Consider the following 18,397-nt stretch of genomic DNA (forward strand, 5'->3'; position numbering starts at 1 on the left):
CTCCAGCTGGGAGGGTTGGAATACAGCTGTAGGCTCTCGGTGATCGCAGACCTCCAGAGCTGCTGGGTGCAGTCTCAGGGCAAGGTCGAGGAGCTTGCTACGTGCTGTTACCACTCTGGTAAATCACTTCACAGTCTCTGCTTTTTATAAATTGAGCTGGTTTGTTAATACATACAAACGTTTTTATTGGGCACAGGAATAATGGGATTTATATGGATTTGTAATGATGTTTGAAACTTGCTAATTAAGTAATAACACTGTGAGACATTGCTACATGGGGTGGGTTGGAGGAACATTTAGGAGACCTGGGGGTTGTTCAGCTTTCCTCATCTAGCTGCTGGCCAAAGAGGTTGGGCAGCAGTTGCCTCAGTTGCTTGTCATCCCCTTCTCCTGTCTGCCAGTCCTCCCTCCTTAACCTATTTCATCTCAGAGGAACTTTGTCTATTTGAAGTCTTAAACAGCGATAATAGGGTTTGATGTGGTGATTCATTAAGTGCTGGTGCTCTAGATTACCTTTAACAACTTAGACGCTTTTCAGTTGAAATGTGAACTTCTCTTCCATGTTGTGTTAAAAGACTTGTGTATTTTAGTTGTCCAGCATACAGTCTTCCCAGTAAGTCTAGTCGTACTGGGCATACATGCCGTGTCAGTTATTTCCCTGTGTTTCGTTTAGTTTTGCTACTATAATTACTAGTGAGTAAGCGAAAGGATATGCTACATCAGTGGCTTCTTCCAGTTTCAGATCTCAAAGGTGCTGTGTCTGCCCTACGCGGTTTTGAGTGCTGGTGCAGTGTATCTTTGGGATCAAAGAATTCGGTATGGGCTAAAAAACTGGACAAGTGTTTGGCTGTAACACACTGGCCTGCTGCCTGCCAAGCTCATCAGAAATGTTCTGGATATTTAAGCGTATAACTCAGTGCATTTTCAAGGTTTTCCCTTTTACTCCTGTGATCTGTCCTGTCAGGGTTTTCCTATGCCTGACTACCTCCCGTGTCTCTAAGAGGGACTATTTCTCTCGTGGATCTCTTCACCCTTACTTCTTTCCATGTTCTTCATCCATTTGACATCTCTAGGTAGCATAAGTATGCAGGGGATGTATATTTATGTAGTCCTCTCAAATCTCTCTTTTGGTCTCAGTCAATCTTCTAGACATAATTCTTCCAAACTAAATTTGGAAGAAGCAAGGAAAGTATCTTAATTCATTACTCTTTCATGTATCCTTTTCCTCTTCCTGTTATTTTTTCATAGCACTTGAGCTTGTAACTCCAGAGTTTTCTTTACAGCTTTCTCTTGTTCCACGCAGGTTTTTCTCTCCTGCTTGCTTATTTCAGTTCTGTCTACCTATCCTACATTCATATAGCAAACATGTTACCAGTATGTGAAGTATGTTTTTTAACAAATTAGACTCTAAACTTTGTCGGTTTTGGTTCTTTTTTGCAGAAAGTCTGTTTCAGCAGACTTGGGTTAATTATTCTTTTCTGCATTGTCAAAACTCATTATCTGCCTCTCTTCTGTTAGAAATGCTGGGGACAGAAAAGAAAACCAGACCCCGAAGCGTCGTTCCAACTCTGCCAGTCCCAGTCCTAGGCGTTCGAGGGTCGGAGGCTCCGGCTATGTTCTTCGGCGATCACGATCGAGATCCAGAAGCCCTGGCCGCTTCAGGCCAAGGCCAAGAAGTCGAAGCCCGCGGCAGATGCGACGACGTAGCCCCAGACACAGGTCAAGGTCACCGCAGCGATCGAGAAATCCACTGAGAACTAGTCCACGACCTCAGAGATCTTCCAGTAATGATTGGTCATCAAGGAGGTCAACCCGATCTCAAGGTAAAGGGTGGACACACACTGCCAAATTGAAACTTCCTTTAATTGCAGGAAAACTGAGTTGATTTCGAGAGGTTTATCTGTCCAGGTGTCACCTAGGCATTTTTTCATAGCAAAATTCTGTTTTTAAAAACAACTTTTCCTTTTGCTGTTGCTTTGTGAGAAGTATGCTTGGAAGAAAAGGGGCATTCTAAAAGGTCTGAAGTCTTCCTTACCTCGTGTCAGGAATTGGTTAATCATATCAAATAACTGCTGAAAAAGTGTCTGTTGCAAGTCTGCTCCGTTTTTAAACCAGTCAGGATAGTCAAGAATTGAAAACAACTGAAGGTTGTTCTTCCTTCAGCATCAAAAAAAGTAATTCTGCAAAGGCAGTATAGATGAGGAGAAAGAAAATGCGATGCTCAGAAACTGCATTGAATGGAGGTACAATTCACAAGGAAAGCATAATGTTCTGAAATAATTTTGTTGAGATGAGAGCGTGATATGTGAAAGACTTTCAATGAAACATCCTTTGTAACAGTTAATTTCGTTGCACCATTTTGTGACTCTCCGTTCACCTTACTTCTTCCAGTTTGCAGTTCTAGGAGATTTTATATAAACTTGGTCAGTTCCATATAGTTCAATTTGAGCTCAGTCTTTGGCTGAAATACCAGTTTGTTTGGAGTTTCTGTTTCTTTTTAAAATCTGAAGAGAAAAAAAAAAGAGGAATTTTAAAAGGCTGATTTTTTTTTTCTTTGATCTGTATACTGTGGCTGTGTTGTTTGTATGCTTTCAGAAAATTAAGAGGTACTGAGCTCTTGTGGGAAAGAGTCTAGGTGAAAAGTTGTGGAGGGACAGGCAGTTTCAAAGAGATCTTCTTAAGGGTAAAATGCAAGCCATTTTAATGTAGAAGAATGAAGGGAAGAAGCAATTACTAACCAAAATACAAATTTCCCACAGAAAGAAAGCATACAGGAAATTAGTGTTGTATCAGATCATTAAAGAATAATTTAAAACAAAACATCAGTCTGTAGGACAAAGAGCAAGACAGAGACGGCTACAGAATTTAGCAGAAGGCATCAAGATAGTAAGTACTGCTGTGCATCAGTATGTGAGAGGAAGACCAAAGTCTTGAAAACGTCTTTTCTTTTCTTACCTTCCCTGACATACCAAAATAAACCATCATTCTTTTGCTCCAGCCATTAGGATTTTTGTAGATATCATTGCCAGTGTCACATCGTCAGTCTAACTAAAAATGTCAAGTTACACAACACACAGTGAAAATAATACAGAGGTTTATTACTATTTATGGGCCATCCTGCTAGAGTGTGATTGAGATTCTCAACTTCAGCGAGTCTCAAGATTGAATCAGGGGTGGGTGGTGAAACTGAAGCTGTAGAAAACCAACCAGCAATATATGTAACTTTTCTTTTAAAAACAAACAAACAAAACCCAGTTTGTTTTCCCTTCCCCTCACAGACAGAAAGGCAGTTCTGGAGGCAGTAGTGAAAAGTTTGGGACCTGGCTTTGTAGCAGAGTTCAATAAACATAAGTCACTTCAAGCAGCTGGGCAAGGATCTTCGGGATTGGGAAAATCACCACCATCTCATGGACCCTTAGGGAAGATGCCTGGAAGTATGAAGAAGCCACTGAAAAAAGGTGTTTCTGCAAAGGCTTCGAAGAAAGACGTGCCTTCTTTGCCTGGGTCAAGCTCTTCATCTCCTGAAACTGATGATTTACCTCAAGGCAAAGAAATGGAAGAGGATGAGGAAGATTTACCCACAGGAACCGGTAGACCTCGTCCTACTCCTTATAATAGGGTGAGTTTCTTAATGTTTTTCTCTGTGATTTTAAGAGTGTGGTTAGTATCTCATTTCAGGGGGATCGCTTGTGGAAAGATTTACCACTCTGTTTGCTGATTCTGTGCAATAGATACTGCCATCTTCATGCAAAGGTTTGCTGGCTGCAAGTAGGTGTGGTAATCTACATAGGAAGGGTTTTTTAACAGATGTGAAGCAAAACTTCTCGAGTGCTTTTCAACAGCAGAAAGAAATGTCCATTAAATTTGGGCCCTTGTTCTACTGGGCACTTGTTTGTATGAAGTGTGAGTGATGAGCTCTCTTTGGAGGAGCTTACTGTGTAAATAAAAGTAATGGATAGGAGGCAGAAAGTGTTCATTTTGCCCTGTCAAGCAAAAAAAACGAGGCAGAGAAATTTCCTACTCTTGTTGTAAGAAGGATCTTAAGCCAGTGTTGCCTTAATCCCTCACAGTGACTGTTGGGATCTCTTGGAAGCCCTGCCTATAAACCAGGTTTGTGTTAGGTTACTGTTGGATGGCTGTGGTAGATGCAATCGTCCTTGGTAGCTTCTAGCCTCTGAATGATAGGCAAAGAGAACATTGCCTAGTGCTGTTGAAAGCTAATAGATAGTACTGAAAGGAAAGTAGTGGAATTGAGCAGCTCCTTACCCATACAGCCCAGACAACTGGAATTATGTAGATCTATAGTACCTGATAAAAACAAAAAGGTTGTATTGAGTTACTTGGTAATCCTATGCCATGTGTTCTAATAACTGAAGATTGAGACAGAGTTGGAGAAGAACAACATTGTGGCTCTGTTCTTGTGTTAAAAAGCAAAAAACTCAAAATACCACCGTGAACTAAGCAATCTGTCTACTTTGAAGTAATTTTTATCACAGATGCTTTTTTCTTCCTTTCACTGGACTTGACTTGGAAAGTGTTTATTTTTGTTTTTTTTTTCAATTTGTAGCTGTTGAGAGAGGAACTGCTGAGTTGTGGGACAGTCCTTCGAATATCTGATTTACCAGATGATGGCTTTTCAGATCAAGATATTAAAAAAATTGTTCAGCCGTTTGGCAAAGTTAGTGATCTCCTTGTACTGCGCTCTAGAAATGAGGTAAGTTTTCCTGTAGAAATGTTTTGTGTCAGAATGCAAAAGAAATTGTCAAGCCATGAAAAAGTGTAATATTAGGATCCTCAGCTGAACGTAGGATAAGGCTTCCTGAACAGTTTGTCATTAAAGTGCACATATGTAATGTTGGAATAGCTGGGAATCTTAACTTTATAAATTCAGTCTTGCTTGCTACCGAAGTCTTAAATGTTAGAGGATGCTTTTTGTATAATACTGAAATCCAGACGACTTCATCAAACTCCACATGAACTTAGAGGGAGAAGTACATGCAGTTCAGTTGTGAGCCGATTTGCTAAGAAGAAATTGCAGTGAGTTGTATCTTGTGTCTGGAATATAAATAAAGACTGAAAGTGCCATTTATTTTAGGCCTTCTTGGAAATGAACTACAAAGAAGCTGTGATAGCAGCTGTGAAATACGGTGAAACTGTGCCAGTTCTGGTAAATGGGAAACGGGTGAAAATAAGCGTAGCAGAAAAGCCAAAAGCATCTCCTGGCCAGGTAAGCAGTGAACAAGATGATGAACAAGGGTGGTGAACAAGATGATACTTTGTGTGTAGCTTGGTATTTTGCTCCAAAACTTGATGTTCTCCAGAAAAATAGGTTTAGTAGTTCTAAGATATTTTTAATATCCTTTTCATAAACAGCAGTCTAAAATAAATATGCAAATGCACTTCCTAATTCCAGTTTTTGATTTTTCTTGGTTAAATTTGATATTTGTGAATAGCATCAGTTTAACAACCAGTGAAAGATACAACCTATATTAATACATATACTTAATTACTATTAATAATTAATACTATGCTTATATGTGTATATATATAAATTTATAAATAAATTATAAATGATGCTGTAAAAGTTTTTCTTTCTGTCCATTCCAGGCCAAAATGAATATAAAAAAACGGGCTCAGAACATTAAAAAAGTTGCAGCAAGTACAAAGTAAGTGTTGCCATTACATGCGTTAGTGTTAGTTGTAACGATTGGAAACCAAACGGGTTCATATCTGTTTGGTTTCTTGTGTTTTATTGTTTTTGAGCTTTTTTAGCTGTTTTAATATTCATTAATTGTCTTTAAAACTGATTTTTCTTTATTTTTTTTTCTCATAATAGAAAACATCGGAACACCACCACTAAGACAACTAAATCCATTACAGGTAAGGTTTTGGTTACCTTTTGTCTGATGATACCTCTATTATTGTCTTCCTTCTTTGTTCCTATTTCTTTGTTTTTATGTGAGTGCTTTTCATAGTAGTGACTGAAAGCACGTTCAGAGAGCTACAAGAAAATGTCTAGTTTATACTTTCAAATGTCGTCTTTTCATGTGACCCTATCTTTTTAAAAAAAAAAAAAACCAGTAGCAATAAAAAAAAAAAAACCTACCTTGGCCTGTGCTTATACTCTGTAATTTTAAAAGTTTGCCCCATCTGTTGAAGATAAGTGTGGCACTTTGGGCTTCATAAAATAAATGTAATTCTTCAAGTTGACTTTAAGCCGAATGTATAACATATTTAACATTCTCTTTCACAGTTAGCGCTAGGGCTTCCCAGTGTCTTATGTTCCCTGTACTTTCCAAATGCTTTTAAATTTCTGCCCTGGTCTTCTACTGATCCTGACAGAAATTATTTCAATTATTATTATTACTTGATCTGGCAGAAAAACTTGTATGTCATGCTGTTAGAGTCATGCTGTTGTTTTTTTTTTTAGTACTTCAACGAAAACAGGACAAACTGCAGTAAATACATCAAAAGCCAATGAAACTTTATAAAAATTTGTTATTATTAAGACATTGGAAATAACAGCCATATCATTTTTCGTTGCCTGTTTTATTGGCTTTCGTGAGCAGTTTTTCTGAGCAAAGTTAGGGACCAGACATTATTTTGATGGGAAATGGTGCTTTTTAAAGATGTATTGCTCTTGATTAATTCGTCAGCATGGTCACTTCTGAATCCAGTTTCCAGAATGGAATTAAGATTCATGTAACAGTGCGTTTCAGAGCTGTCTCGCAGATGGAAACCGTGAATTTTTTACAGTCATTTAAGAGAAAGCGAACACAAACTTTTTTGTATGAGCAAGGTTTTGTCACCAGAATCCTCAACAAATTCACATAAGATACTCTACTTCATGGCTTTCACTCGGTAGTTTGTTGGAATTAACTTATGTTTTAGGTTTTGGGGTTTTTTTTGTCATATCAGTTGAATTTTTGCAGATTAAACTATTTTTGTATCTATTTTTATACTTTTAGTTCACAAATGTAAGACTTAAGAAATAAGCATTTCTACTGACTTACTTGGTTTTGGATATTTTACGTAGGTAAAAAAGAAAGGACTAAGAAATCGACAACGACAGGAGATAGTAAAATCAAGAAAACTTCAAATACTGCGGGTAAGACGAATGAGAACTTTTACTTTTTACTTGGAAAACACAGGCGGGTGCTTTTTCATCCCCCTACTCTCCCCTCCCCTTTCCAGAACCGGTATTTATGGTAGTGAGTCCAAGCTTTTTACACCTTTTACTGGGCTTGCCAATGTAGTAGATTGTTAGGGAGGCAAGCACCCTTCTTGCTCCTTGTGACTTGGCAGTGACAATCAGTGCTGTTTGTAGATCTAGAATAGCAAAGAACCAGGGAGAGGAGATGAGTCTGGGGAAGCAGACCCTTTCCCATGACCACAGGCATACACTTGTTTTGCAGAGCTTTTCCTGCATGTACATTTTCTGTTCATTTGTAACGAGGAGCAGGAATTTATGTGATAGGAGGCCTCCAAATGTCTGGCAGAAAAGTTTACAGTGTAGTATTCTTCTTTTGCAAATCGATTAGCTTAATATATGGAAGTGAAGAATGCTTTTTTCTGCTGTTACCCACCAGCAAAATCTATAGATGAAGACCTTCAGATCTCAGCAGAAGCCGAAACGGAAGTTGGGGAAACTAAGCTGTCGGACCCAAAGAGCGTTACAGAAGGGGTCAGCGTTACAGACCCTGTGAAGACAGTAGAGACCCAGTCCAAAGGAGTGACTAATCCTGCACCTCTACTAGGTAATTCTGAGACGATAATGTCATTTTTAAGTTACTTTGCTAGTTGTAAGTTACGTGAAGTTTAACATTGTAATTCTTCTTGAATGTATTTATTTTTTAGAGAGACTTGCACAGATGCCTCAGGTGGTGGTGTTGGACTTGGATAAGTTTAATGAAGCTTTAATTGATCAAGGTAAATTGCAAACTGACAGGGGTTTTCTCATTTCTGTCCTAAACCTGTCTGCTGTTGTGACCTAAATGGGAATGCTTTTGAGGCCAGGAAATGAAGATGACACAGGATATCAGAAAAGAAAATCTGTTAAAATAGATTCACTGACAGAGAGATAAAACAACAGTTCATCGTGATGACTGAAGTGACTAAAAACACCCAAGATTTACCTCTTTCAGCGGACATAGTATTTTTAACTAGGCATTTTCAGTGCGACAGGAGGACTTTTATTTACAGCTCATTACAGCAAAGGATTCAGGCTTTCTGTATGTTCTGTTTACAGCTCCACCACTAATTCTTTTAATCTCAATGCTTTACATTGCCTGCTAGAGCTGGTTCAATTGATGCTATTCTCCCTGTATTTTGTAACTAAAATCCAGAAAAACGACATCCACCGCCTTCCCTTCATCCCCTGGGTGGGTGACCTTATGCTAGAAGGATATCCAGTTGGTTAAACAGGACTTTCCCTGCGTGAACCCACGTGCCTGATGATTGCATTATTCTTTAAATACCTTTCAATAGTACGCAGTATAATCTTCTCCATAATTTTTCCAGGAACTGAGGTTGGACCCTCAGGTCTGTAGTTCCTTGGGTCTTCCCTCACGCCCTTCTTGTAGATTGGAATAACACTGGCTCGCTTCCAGTCACCAGGGACCTCCCCAGGCTCCCGAGACCTTTGGTAGACGGGGTCCTGCCATAACATCCGCCAGCTCCTTCAGAACTGTGGGATGAATCCCATCAGGCCCCACGGACTTGATACAGCTGTATTAATAACAGACTGATTAATAACAGACTTTGTTTTAAACATAGCGTAAGTGTATATTAATTCTCAGTTACTATGCATATGATAGTAGAGATGCGGCAAGGTTGTAGTTGCTGAACCTGATAGATATAAACATTTTACAGTAGAAGTGATGCTCCTTTACCTGCGCTTGCCTATCCTGTATGATTGCTGTTTTCCTGTTTGCTGCTCTATTTTTCTGAGCCTCTCGCATATCGCTGTGGACTTTTCCCAGGAAAAAGAAGGAAAAAGAAAGATTGTGTGGACACAGGCACCTACATAGTCCCAAGTGTGCCCACAAGAAAGTCTCGTGGTTGTGATTATTCAGCTGATAAGGCCTTAATGTCAGCAAAGTGTTTGCATGTTAATTAAGGAATTTTAATTATGTTTTTTACGCCTACTTAAAACCGTTCTTTCTGGAAGTCTTTTATATAACACTATGTGTCTCACTAATGTCATTTGTCACTGTAAGTTAAATAAAGGAATATTTTATTTTTCACGATGACAGTGGTGATAAAATGTATTGCAAGAAGTTCTTAAAGCTCTGCAGTATTTAAAGAACTCTGTGGAACTACTAAACCACACCACCCCTTTTTTTTAGAAACAACGATAGCGACTACAAAGAGTGAGGAGCCAACAGAACCAGCTAGCAAGGTCAGTCTAAAGGTGCTTGAATCTCTGGAAGTTGTACGTACAGACTTGGTGCCATTTCCAAGTGGTGGTGTGCTGTCTGAAAACCTCCGATTGAAATCCCCTGCCTGTTAGTTTCTTGTGAGAAATAGCGAATAGTTTATTTTCTCCTTGCTGTTTGTGATTTGCTAGACATCTACCATTTCACTCTTTGGCTTTTTATTTTTTCCTCGGAGTTTGTTAGTTACATCAAAGCTCCTTTATGCTCTGACCATCTGTATTGCCCTACTGTGAGTTTCTTCTCTTCAGATTTGCACGTACAGACCTGCAGTATTTGATGTGCGGGCGTGCCATGGATATAAAGTAGTGGCATAATTATAGGGGGTTTTGGTTTGGTTTGAATTTTTGATGAGGTAGCATGAGACAACCTAAGGTTTGTGCAGAATTAGCTTAGATGTAGATATATCCACAATTAAGCAGTAATTAAGGTGATTACATGACATAATTAAAGAAAAGGGTTAAAAAAATTGTTTAATATGCTTTGCTACTAAATCCTAAAAAGGCTTAAATGGTCTTTGGTTTTGACTTAATTACAAGCATTATAACATGCTTTTAAGCAAATGCTTCATTCAGTTTAATGGTGGTTTTACATAGTAAAAATAATGCTCCCTTCAGTAATATAGCAGTTTTGATTTAGAGTTGAAGAAATATCAGTAATATTTACTTTCATTTGGTTACAGGAACTTGATGATGTATGTGTGGTTCTTATTTCAAACTTGCCTGAGAAAGGATATTCTGTTGAGGAAGTTTCCAACCTAGCAAAGCCATTTGGAGGACTGAGGGATGTGCTCATTTTATCATCTCATAAAAAGGTATTCTAATTGGTATTTAGTAGTGTTTCTACCTAGAGAAGCAGCAAATGTGTTTTTAACAAATGCAAATGTGATAGTAGAGTGCGGCAAGCATTGATGTGAGATGCTTTTGATAAATTACAATTTTAAAAAAAAATTGTTTTCTTTATTTTAAAAGGCATATCTTGAAATAAATAGAAAATCTGCAGATTCCATGGTTAAATTTTACACCTGCTTTCCAATGTCACTGGATGGAAATCAGCTCTGCATCAACATGGTGCCTCAGTGTAAGACAATAAAAGATGAAGTAAGTAATAAAATATATTGAAATTCTAGGGTACGTAATAACATTTAAATACAGAGCAGGAGTTTGTATTTAAGCTGACTTTTATACACTGCCTGTTTTATACATTCTGATGGTGTGTCCTATTGAGGATTGATTCTGTTAAATGTCTTTTTGGGTCCTGGCCTTCTGATAAAAGAATAATGCAGATGTCAGAAGTGCTGATGCTGTTGATTTTATTAATAAAGCAGAAACTAAAAAGTTGATGTGCGTCAGTGACTCCCAGTTAGTTGCTGCTAGCGAAGCTGTATTTTACAGTTCAAATCTTATAATGTCTTTTTTTTTTTTTTTTTAAAGGAAGCAATATTTACTGCTATAATTAAAGATTCTGACCCTAAGGTAAGGTGCTAGCAATCTAACTTTTCCTCCACATGCTATCAAAATACGTTACTTTAGATTGGAATTAGTATCCTTCTTACTGAAATATTAGCTAATTGAATTGTTATCTAAGCTTTCCCTTGAATTAAATGTTTATATATGTTTTCATGGGTGGATGAGCAGGGAATAGAATGAGTAAATGTTCACTCAGTTTAGCTCCATGATGCGTGAAGTGCAAGGAATTAAACATTCAATAGGAGTCTTTTGAGACCCTCTCCTTCTGTTACCTTTTTTTCATGTTCTAACAACAGGCTGCTCACCACTATAGCTTGGAGAATATGCAGTGTTTGCCTGTGTATGATGCCACCCATTTTCCCAGTGTGTTTTGTAGACAGATATTTTCATTTAACTGTCAAAACTACCTCTGTGCTTTGTTCAGTGTAGTGCATCTCCCTTATTATCCCTCCTGTTCCTTCACTGCACACAGTGCAAGCCGGCAGTTGACGTACGAAGGATTTTTCGCAGTTGTAGGTAGGCAGAGGTTAGCTTTTAGGTCTTGCTTCTGAGAAAAACATTTTCAGGATGTTCTTGATAGGAGTTCAGTCATTGAGTCTGCATGTGTCTCTGGGCTTAAACAGTTGGCACAAGAACTTCACAAGAGTGACTTTAAGAACAGCAGTGTCAGAAGGTAATGGTATTTGTTTAAAAAGCGTATTGCAAAGAGCCCTGCCAACAATAAATCACTTTCCAAGAAACCCCAAGAGGCTGAATTTCCAGTTGCAAATGTGTCTGGGGGATATCTGCTTTCTCCTTATGGTCATTGTTTGGCACTAACAGATGCATCTGAGCACTTACTGCCAACACCCCTGCTGCCATACCCTCCTTCTGCTTCCGATCTGCTTGTGGTGCAATATTTATTTTCTGCTCCTAGCAAAGTCATGAATAATGGAAGAAAAACATACCAGACCTGGAGGGGGGGTGGAAATCTCTTCCTTGTTGGGAGTGAGTGTTGTGTTTCTACGAGACACGCAGCTTTCAAGTACTTAAAGATAAGACTTGTTTAAGATTTTGGAAGTCTACTAGTACCTTTGCACTTTGTGTCCCAGGGCCCTTCTCTTTGATACTGCACAAAATATTTGGTGCCAGGGTTCCGTCTATGGTTCTGCTGGCGCTACGTGGCTGATGGTGGCTTTCCCTTTGCTGTCAGCCCACTCATACCTTCTGCACCAAAATCCTTCTTGGTGAGAAGACTTACTGGTCTCCTTGATAGCCGGTGGTGGTGATGGTGGTAACTCCGTTTGAAAATTGAGAAACACAAGAAATGATATTTGACCAAGGATCTTTATTTTACTACAAACTGATCAAGTAAACCAAACTCCAACTTAAAAACCAGGATTGGAGTCTTTCGCATAGGTTTCTATTCCTTCACCAATTTATAATCTGACTAGTTAGTGTCTGCTTTTCAAAATACCAAATTTTATTTAAAATTCAACTGTATTTTGCAGTGTTCTCAAAGAGATTTTTACTAGTTTAAAAAAAAAAAAAACAGATAATTGATCCTTTTAAGTTTGTTATTCTTCACCGGGAAGTATAGCAGGTTCTTTTGATGTACTGCACAGAAAAGTGGAAAATCTGGTGTGAATCCGAAAATGTGAACATTGGATGTGTGTGAATGCTATTTTTCGGTAAGATCTGAGTGATACAGAAACTTTCTGTGGGACTTTTCTAACCTAGTTCAGTAGTTGCTAATAAAGTGTGTTACAAAGTTAAAGCAAGTTTTGTCATCACTTTTCTTCAGGTAGATACTGAAACTATACATAATCACTTCGTGCACCTTGGGAACTTGCCAGATGATGGGTACAGAGAACTTGAAGCAGTTTGTGTGGGACTTCGATTTGGAAAAGTAGATCATTATGTTGTACTGAAGAATAAAAACAAGGTAAATCTTTTTTTTTTTCCCCTGTGGTGCAAAGTACCATGTTAGGGAAGAAAAAAAAAAAGTAGCTTTTTCATCTCCCAATACCAAGAATGTTCTGCTAATGAGAGATCAAAGTCTATGACTCTCTTCCCCTCATCCTGAACAAGAAAGTAGTTTGTCTTATTTGTTGGGGACAGTGGGGAAGGAAGAAAAACCAACCAACCAACCCAAACTTTTGGCTGTTATCTAGCCTGAACAATACAAGAACAGTTTGGTAAGCTCTGAAAGTAAAGCTTCCCAAATGACTGGAAAAATTAGTAACCTTTGACAGTAGAGGTGTAAGTGCGGGGGAAATAAGTTCCCATTTTGTAGGAAACTTGGGGAAAAAATTTATTTTGATATGAGAAGTGAAAATGTCAGAATTGCTGAAATTACTTCTTGTTTTGGGACACTTCAAAACGTAGTGACTTGATTTTCAATTTTTTCCATTTTGATATTTTAATTTTTAACGTTGCTGGTTTTGCACTTAACATTGGATTTTTATTTTATGAATTGGATTTAAGTCACTGTGTGTACATGTGTATTTTGATGATGAAAATGCAGTTGTGCTCCCATTGTTATGAGCTATTTTAAGTGTCCGGCTGCTAATAAACCATAAAACAGGTGAAGATGCTTTTAAGAAAAAGACAGTGTGTTTCTGTAGCCGGAAGGTTGGACACATGTAGGTAGGGAAGCTCCAGGCTCCACTGTTTTGAGATGTAGTTCTTTATTTAGTTCTAAAGATAATTCCAAACAGGAGAGATTTCTTCCTTCAGCCTCTCAGAAAGAAGAGTCCACTGTTCTCCGTATGCAAGAACATAGGATTTAATTAAAAAAAGGTGCTTATAGCTAATTTAAAATGAAGATGATGAAACCCTTCAGGAGTACTAGATATACCATGCTATACCAACTTAATTTATTAAACTTGTTCTGCAATACAGAAATAAGATGAAGTAACAGTTATTTGAAGCTTGTGCTTTTTTTCTTTTAGGCAATTCTGCAGCTGGATAGTCCCAAGTCAGCCAGATCCATGTACAGCTTCCTGAAGCAATATCCGTATAATATGGGTGAGCATACGTTGACCTGTACATTGTCACCCAATGGAGACTCTGCTGAGGTAAGACTTCTTATTTTCAATAATACGTTATTTTTGTGGAATAGAGCCACCTTTCCACGAAGAGCAGCTAATGGTGACAATGTCAGTATTTCCTTCACTATTTGCTGTCGTTGTGGATGAGAGTGAAAACTGTGCAACAGCTGGGAACTGGATCACTAGTCTGCATTCTGGGATGTGGCATAGGTGTGAAAGTGTGTGTTGCTGTTCGTCTTTCTTTTATATCTTTCTCCATTTTACAAACATATACAGAATTTCTTTCATCTCCACCGATGAAAGTATTTCTTAATGAAAGATAAAGAGACGAAGGAGGAAAGCAACTATTTAATACTGGTTAGAAAAGGATTGATAATCGAAATTAGTGGACTTTTTTTTTTTCTCTAGAGTCTTTTTTGATTTAGCTTGATTCATCTTTAGCAGTTCATGTGCTTTAGTCCTCTTCAGACTCAGTTGCTATGTCAGTATTGGTCTGTGCGCCCACAGCTGCTTCCACCTTCTCTCTTACACATGAAATTACTTGCAGTATTGAGCAGCTCCCAGTTTAGTTCTGGTGATTTGCTGAAGGAAAGCAAGCTGCAGCAGCTGAACACCAGAGAGGAAGGAGCTTAGTGCATGTTGCATTGGCTAGATAAGAGCATTAAGCAAGAAATGTGAACATTAGCCATAATAGTGTTCTGGTTTCCAAAGTGGAGAACTTAAATCCAGATTTAAGTGGTGTCAAGATTGAGACCAAAATGTGTATAGGGGGTTTTCTTTTGGTTTGGGTTTTTTAAAGTGATTATCCATGTAAATTCCATTCTTGGAGCTGTCATTCCCTGTGCGTTGCTGTTCCTTTTCAGTGGCACGACTTTGGGATCCATTCAAACAAGAGGCTGTACCTGGAGGGACAGGGCGTCTTAGGTTTTTTTCCCTTCGCTTTTATTCGTCACAGGAGACAGTTTAACTTCAGGTGCCTAATGATAACAAGGGCATCAGTCCATTACTTCAACAGGGAGGAGAAAAGTCCAGACGTGTACTTCTACTTACCGTGCTGACAAAGCTGTCGGTATTATTTGCGCTGAGCATCACAATGAATTTCAACTGTTTTTCAGAGACTAGGTTGTGTACTGATCATTGGCTTGGATCATAGTTTGCTCTCTGTTGTGCTGTCAGTTTCTTCTGCTTTATTGAAAAGCGTCCATATTTATGAAATCTGTACGGTGTTTAGGATTCACATTTTTAAAGACATACTGGGTCAGTAGAGATTTTAGGTGTACATTTTTGGTGGGGGTCTCCTGCAATAGTTGTCGAGTTGCATCTGTGATGGTTTAGGACATATAGCAATACACAACCAGATGTGATTTGGGCACACGTCTTTCGAGCGGATTCATCGTGCCCCTTTCCAAGTGAATCAGCAGTTGCTGTGCACCTGCGGAGCCTAGCCTGTGTAAGATCAGTTATTTTGCCTTTCTGCGAGTGTAGACCTCTGATGCAGGGTGGGGACCCGCTGCAGGTGAAGTGCTGATAGCTAAAATCGGGTGAGCGCGGGTGCGTAGTGTGCTCTTTTCTCTTCTGCTAGATACAAGAGCCTGGATTAGATGTTCCAAGAGTTTTTCTCTCTCTCCTCTTCCCCATTGCAGGGATGATTCTCCTCATTGCTGGCTCTTTGTATAGGACAAAATACGCTCTTTTTCCGAGCCACTTTATTTTGTATTTCAGTTCATACAGTGAACTTCAGATCACTTTAAAGAACATAGATTATAATTGTATTTGATGATGTCAGATGCATTTAAGAGTAATATCTTTTATTAGACTAACTTTGTAGCTGAAGAAAATAACCAAATCTCCAGGCTTATGAGCTTTTTCTCAAGTCTGGAAAATGTAGGTAATAAGGTCCCTTAGCACTGAAAAATAAGCAAAATATCATTCATTAAAGTGCTCACGCTAAGGAACATCTGTCAAGGATGCATTGTGGGAACACTTTGTGACTCAAATCGGCTTTTTATAGCTGTTCCTTATATCTTGTGTAGCAACAGAATAACGTGCCTTTGTCACTCTAAATGTTTCATCAGAGCAGAGTTCAATGCCAACAAAGACTGGCATTCACACTCTGTTTTCAAAATAATATTTCTTTCCAGCTGCTCACTTTGGGTGATACAGAGGGCTTGTCTGATTTAGAGAGGTTGACCAGCCAGATAGCAGTAACTGATGCCAGTGGCATAGTAACAGCAGTAATGTAAGTGATCGCTTAATCACATTATAGTTTTGTTTCTGTAGTGCTGATAATGTCTGACTATAATACTGCTGAAATAACAAAAATATGGGGAAACTGCTGTGACAGTGAAGGAGGATGTGCAACTGGAATACAGAATCGTAGAGCATGGCTGCAACTGGTGTCATTCCAGTCTTTGTCAGTGCGACTGTCACAGCTTTTGCACAAATGTTGAAATACATCTGTACTTTGGAGATACACTCCTCAGCTTTATTTTTAGCTGAGGTGGAGAGAAAAATGCCTGGTCACACTGATAAGAGGGAAAGCTGAATTTTTCCATCTGTTGTTCTTCACGGCATTTTGAGTCTGTTACCTCTTGTCCATCTTCTCGGTTACGTTGCCAGAATCTGGATTATATGCCAAGGTACCATAGGAACGTTAAGCTTGAAGCTCCATTTGCCACAAGCTATTTTCTCTAGAAGCCTTTCATTCAGAAGCTTGTCTGAAGGAACAAAATCATTTTTAATTCATTATAACATGTTTAAATTACTTTTGGCACTTATCTCTGGAATAAATGTTTTCAGAAAGGGAAAACTGAAGGCTCTGGAATTATGTGCATAAGTAAAAGATTAAAGTGAATTCTGAGTCACTGAATTTATCTGATGTTCTTCCTAATAGTAGTAGTCTTCAAATTAGTTTGTAGAATGCCTTCAGAAAAGAGATAGAGATTTCAACACTGAGTTTTTAAAGGTTTTTTTGGTTGATTGGACCTACGCTACTAACTGTGGTAGCTGCAGAGCTTGCATGGTTTGTGGTTGTCTTTTTTCCAGAAGACATTATTTCATTTCACATAGTTTATTCTACATAACAGAAAGCAGAAAGTAGTCATCCTACAAGAAATGCATGCTACATTAGCAGGTTTTAAGGAATAGAAACTGGCCTTGGGTTTTCTGTAGATAATTGCTTGACTGGGAATATAACTTGTCTTTAGAAAAGGTGTGCCACTGTTTTCTGTGTAAGACTTACCTGTCAGGCTAACTGTATTCACCCTGAGCTCTGCAGCCGTTAGCATCCTCACCAGTACAGGAAAGAAGGTGGTGTCTGGGAAGAGATGTGTTGAACATCCCTCTCCTCCAAATATATCACAGACTAAAAGCTAGTTCTGCTCAAAAACATGACAGCTCTGAAGATGAGACGAACAAAACAGATAGTGGTGTGCCACATGTTCCGTCTAGCAACCTTTTAGTAAAATCTCTTATACTGCCATGCAGTTTTATTTGTCATCTTATGAAATACATGTTTTAGAACAGTTTTAGAACAACTTACTGTCATTTGATCTTTGAGGTTCATGGAGTTATTAATTAGCTGGGCTATGCAAATTCTGTGCTGATGCTTCTGAAAGTCATAGATACTGAACCCTGATTTTTGCCTTTCAGGCTGAAGTTGTGAAAAAAGAAGTGAAGAAAGAGGAACCAAGCAAAGGAAGGTATGCCTTTCAAGTATTTAAGGAAGTTTTTAATTTACCTGTATTGTTCATGGAATGCATATCCAAGATTGAGCAGATTGCTGAGCCATGTCTCTAACTAGGCTTGATGAAAAGGCCCGCTGTGAGATCCGTCAGCTGTTACCTGATGTTATTTCTTTCAAGCTTTTGTGTGTTCTGTGTGTGCAGGACGTGTAGTGTACTGCTGCGGAGCTGTAATGCTTGTGATTTCTTTGAAATCGGGGATTTCGAAGAACATGGACAAATGGGGTGAAATCCTGTTTTCTGTGTAGTTTGTTGAGTTGTTATTGTTTTACTAATTACAGCCAGGATTTTACCACAGGTCCTGGAAAGTATGTTTGGAAATACGTGTGGTAAGACAATTTTTTGTTGTATTTAACCTTGAAGTGATTGCTTTATTTCGTCCTACAGCGCTTTCCTCTGTCAGAGCACCTGGCTCTATTGTTTCTGTTTCCAAATGCTAAAAATAAACTGAAACTTCCTTGTTTAACTTATTAACATTAACTTCACACTGTGATATACGTCCCTGAATTGATTTAAAAAAATGTTTAGATGCTATATTAACATCAGAACCTAGAAATGGGAAATGGTGGTTTTGGTATGTTCCATTTAAAATTGTTTTACGGACACTGCTTGTAGTAAAAATTTTTAATTGTGGAGTAACTATTTGTTGGTTTTAGAGTCTTGATTATGTTTTTTTAATAAATGGATAGATCATAATAAGAGTTCGTGTTAACAAATAT

The 18,397-nt window shown here is 38.4% G+C and overlaps 1 protein-coding gene across 10 annotated transcripts in view; it reads left to right on the forward strand.

Moving 5' to 3' along the window:
• Window positions 1-18,397, forward strand: part of ZNF638 (zinc finger protein 638) — a 59,932-nt gene that overhangs the window by 28,084 nt on the left and 13,451 nt on the right. For 6 of the 10 annotated variants that reach the window (XM_075148326.1, XM_075148327.1, XM_075148322.1 and 3 more), the window contains 17 exons: window positions 1,519-1,823; window positions 3,279-3,619; window positions 4,568-4,714; window positions 5,096-5,227; window positions 5,608-5,666; window positions 5,837-5,880; window positions 7,037-7,108; window positions 7,590-7,757; window positions 7,858-7,929; window positions 9,348-9,400; window positions 10,117-10,248; window positions 10,406-10,534; window positions 10,868-10,909; window positions 12,687-12,827; window positions 13,837-13,962; window positions 17,587-17,636; window positions 17,960-18,007. In XM_075148326.1, the coding sequence (XP_075004427.1) occupies window positions 1,519-1,823; window positions 3,279-3,619; window positions 4,568-4,714; window positions 5,096-5,227; window positions 5,608-5,666; window positions 5,837-5,880; window positions 7,037-7,108; window positions 7,590-7,757; window positions 7,858-7,929; window positions 9,348-9,400; window positions 10,117-10,248; window positions 10,406-10,534; window positions 10,868-10,909; window positions 12,687-12,827; window positions 13,837-13,962; window positions 17,587-17,636; window positions 17,960-18,007 (2,061 nt within the window). The remainder of the gene's footprint in view (window positions 1-1,518; window positions 1,824-3,278; window positions 3,620-4,567; window positions 4,715-5,095; window positions 5,228-5,607; window positions 5,667-5,836; window positions 5,881-7,036; window positions 7,109-7,589; window positions 7,758-7,857; window positions 7,930-9,347; window positions 9,401-10,116; window positions 10,249-10,405; window positions 10,535-10,867; window positions 10,910-12,686; window positions 12,828-13,836; window positions 13,963-17,586; window positions 17,637-17,959; window positions 18,008-18,397) is intronic. The other 4 variants (XM_075148328.1, XM_075148329.1, XM_075148324.1 and 1 more) reach the window with 2 other exon arrangements.

Source organism: Calonectris borealis, chromosome 4 (assembly GCF_964195595.1).
Source record: "Calonectris borealis chromosome 4, bCalBor7.hap1.2, whole genome shotgun sequence".
Lineage (NCBI taxonomy): Eukaryota > Metazoa > Chordata > Aves > Procellariiformes > Procellariidae > Calonectris > Calonectris borealis.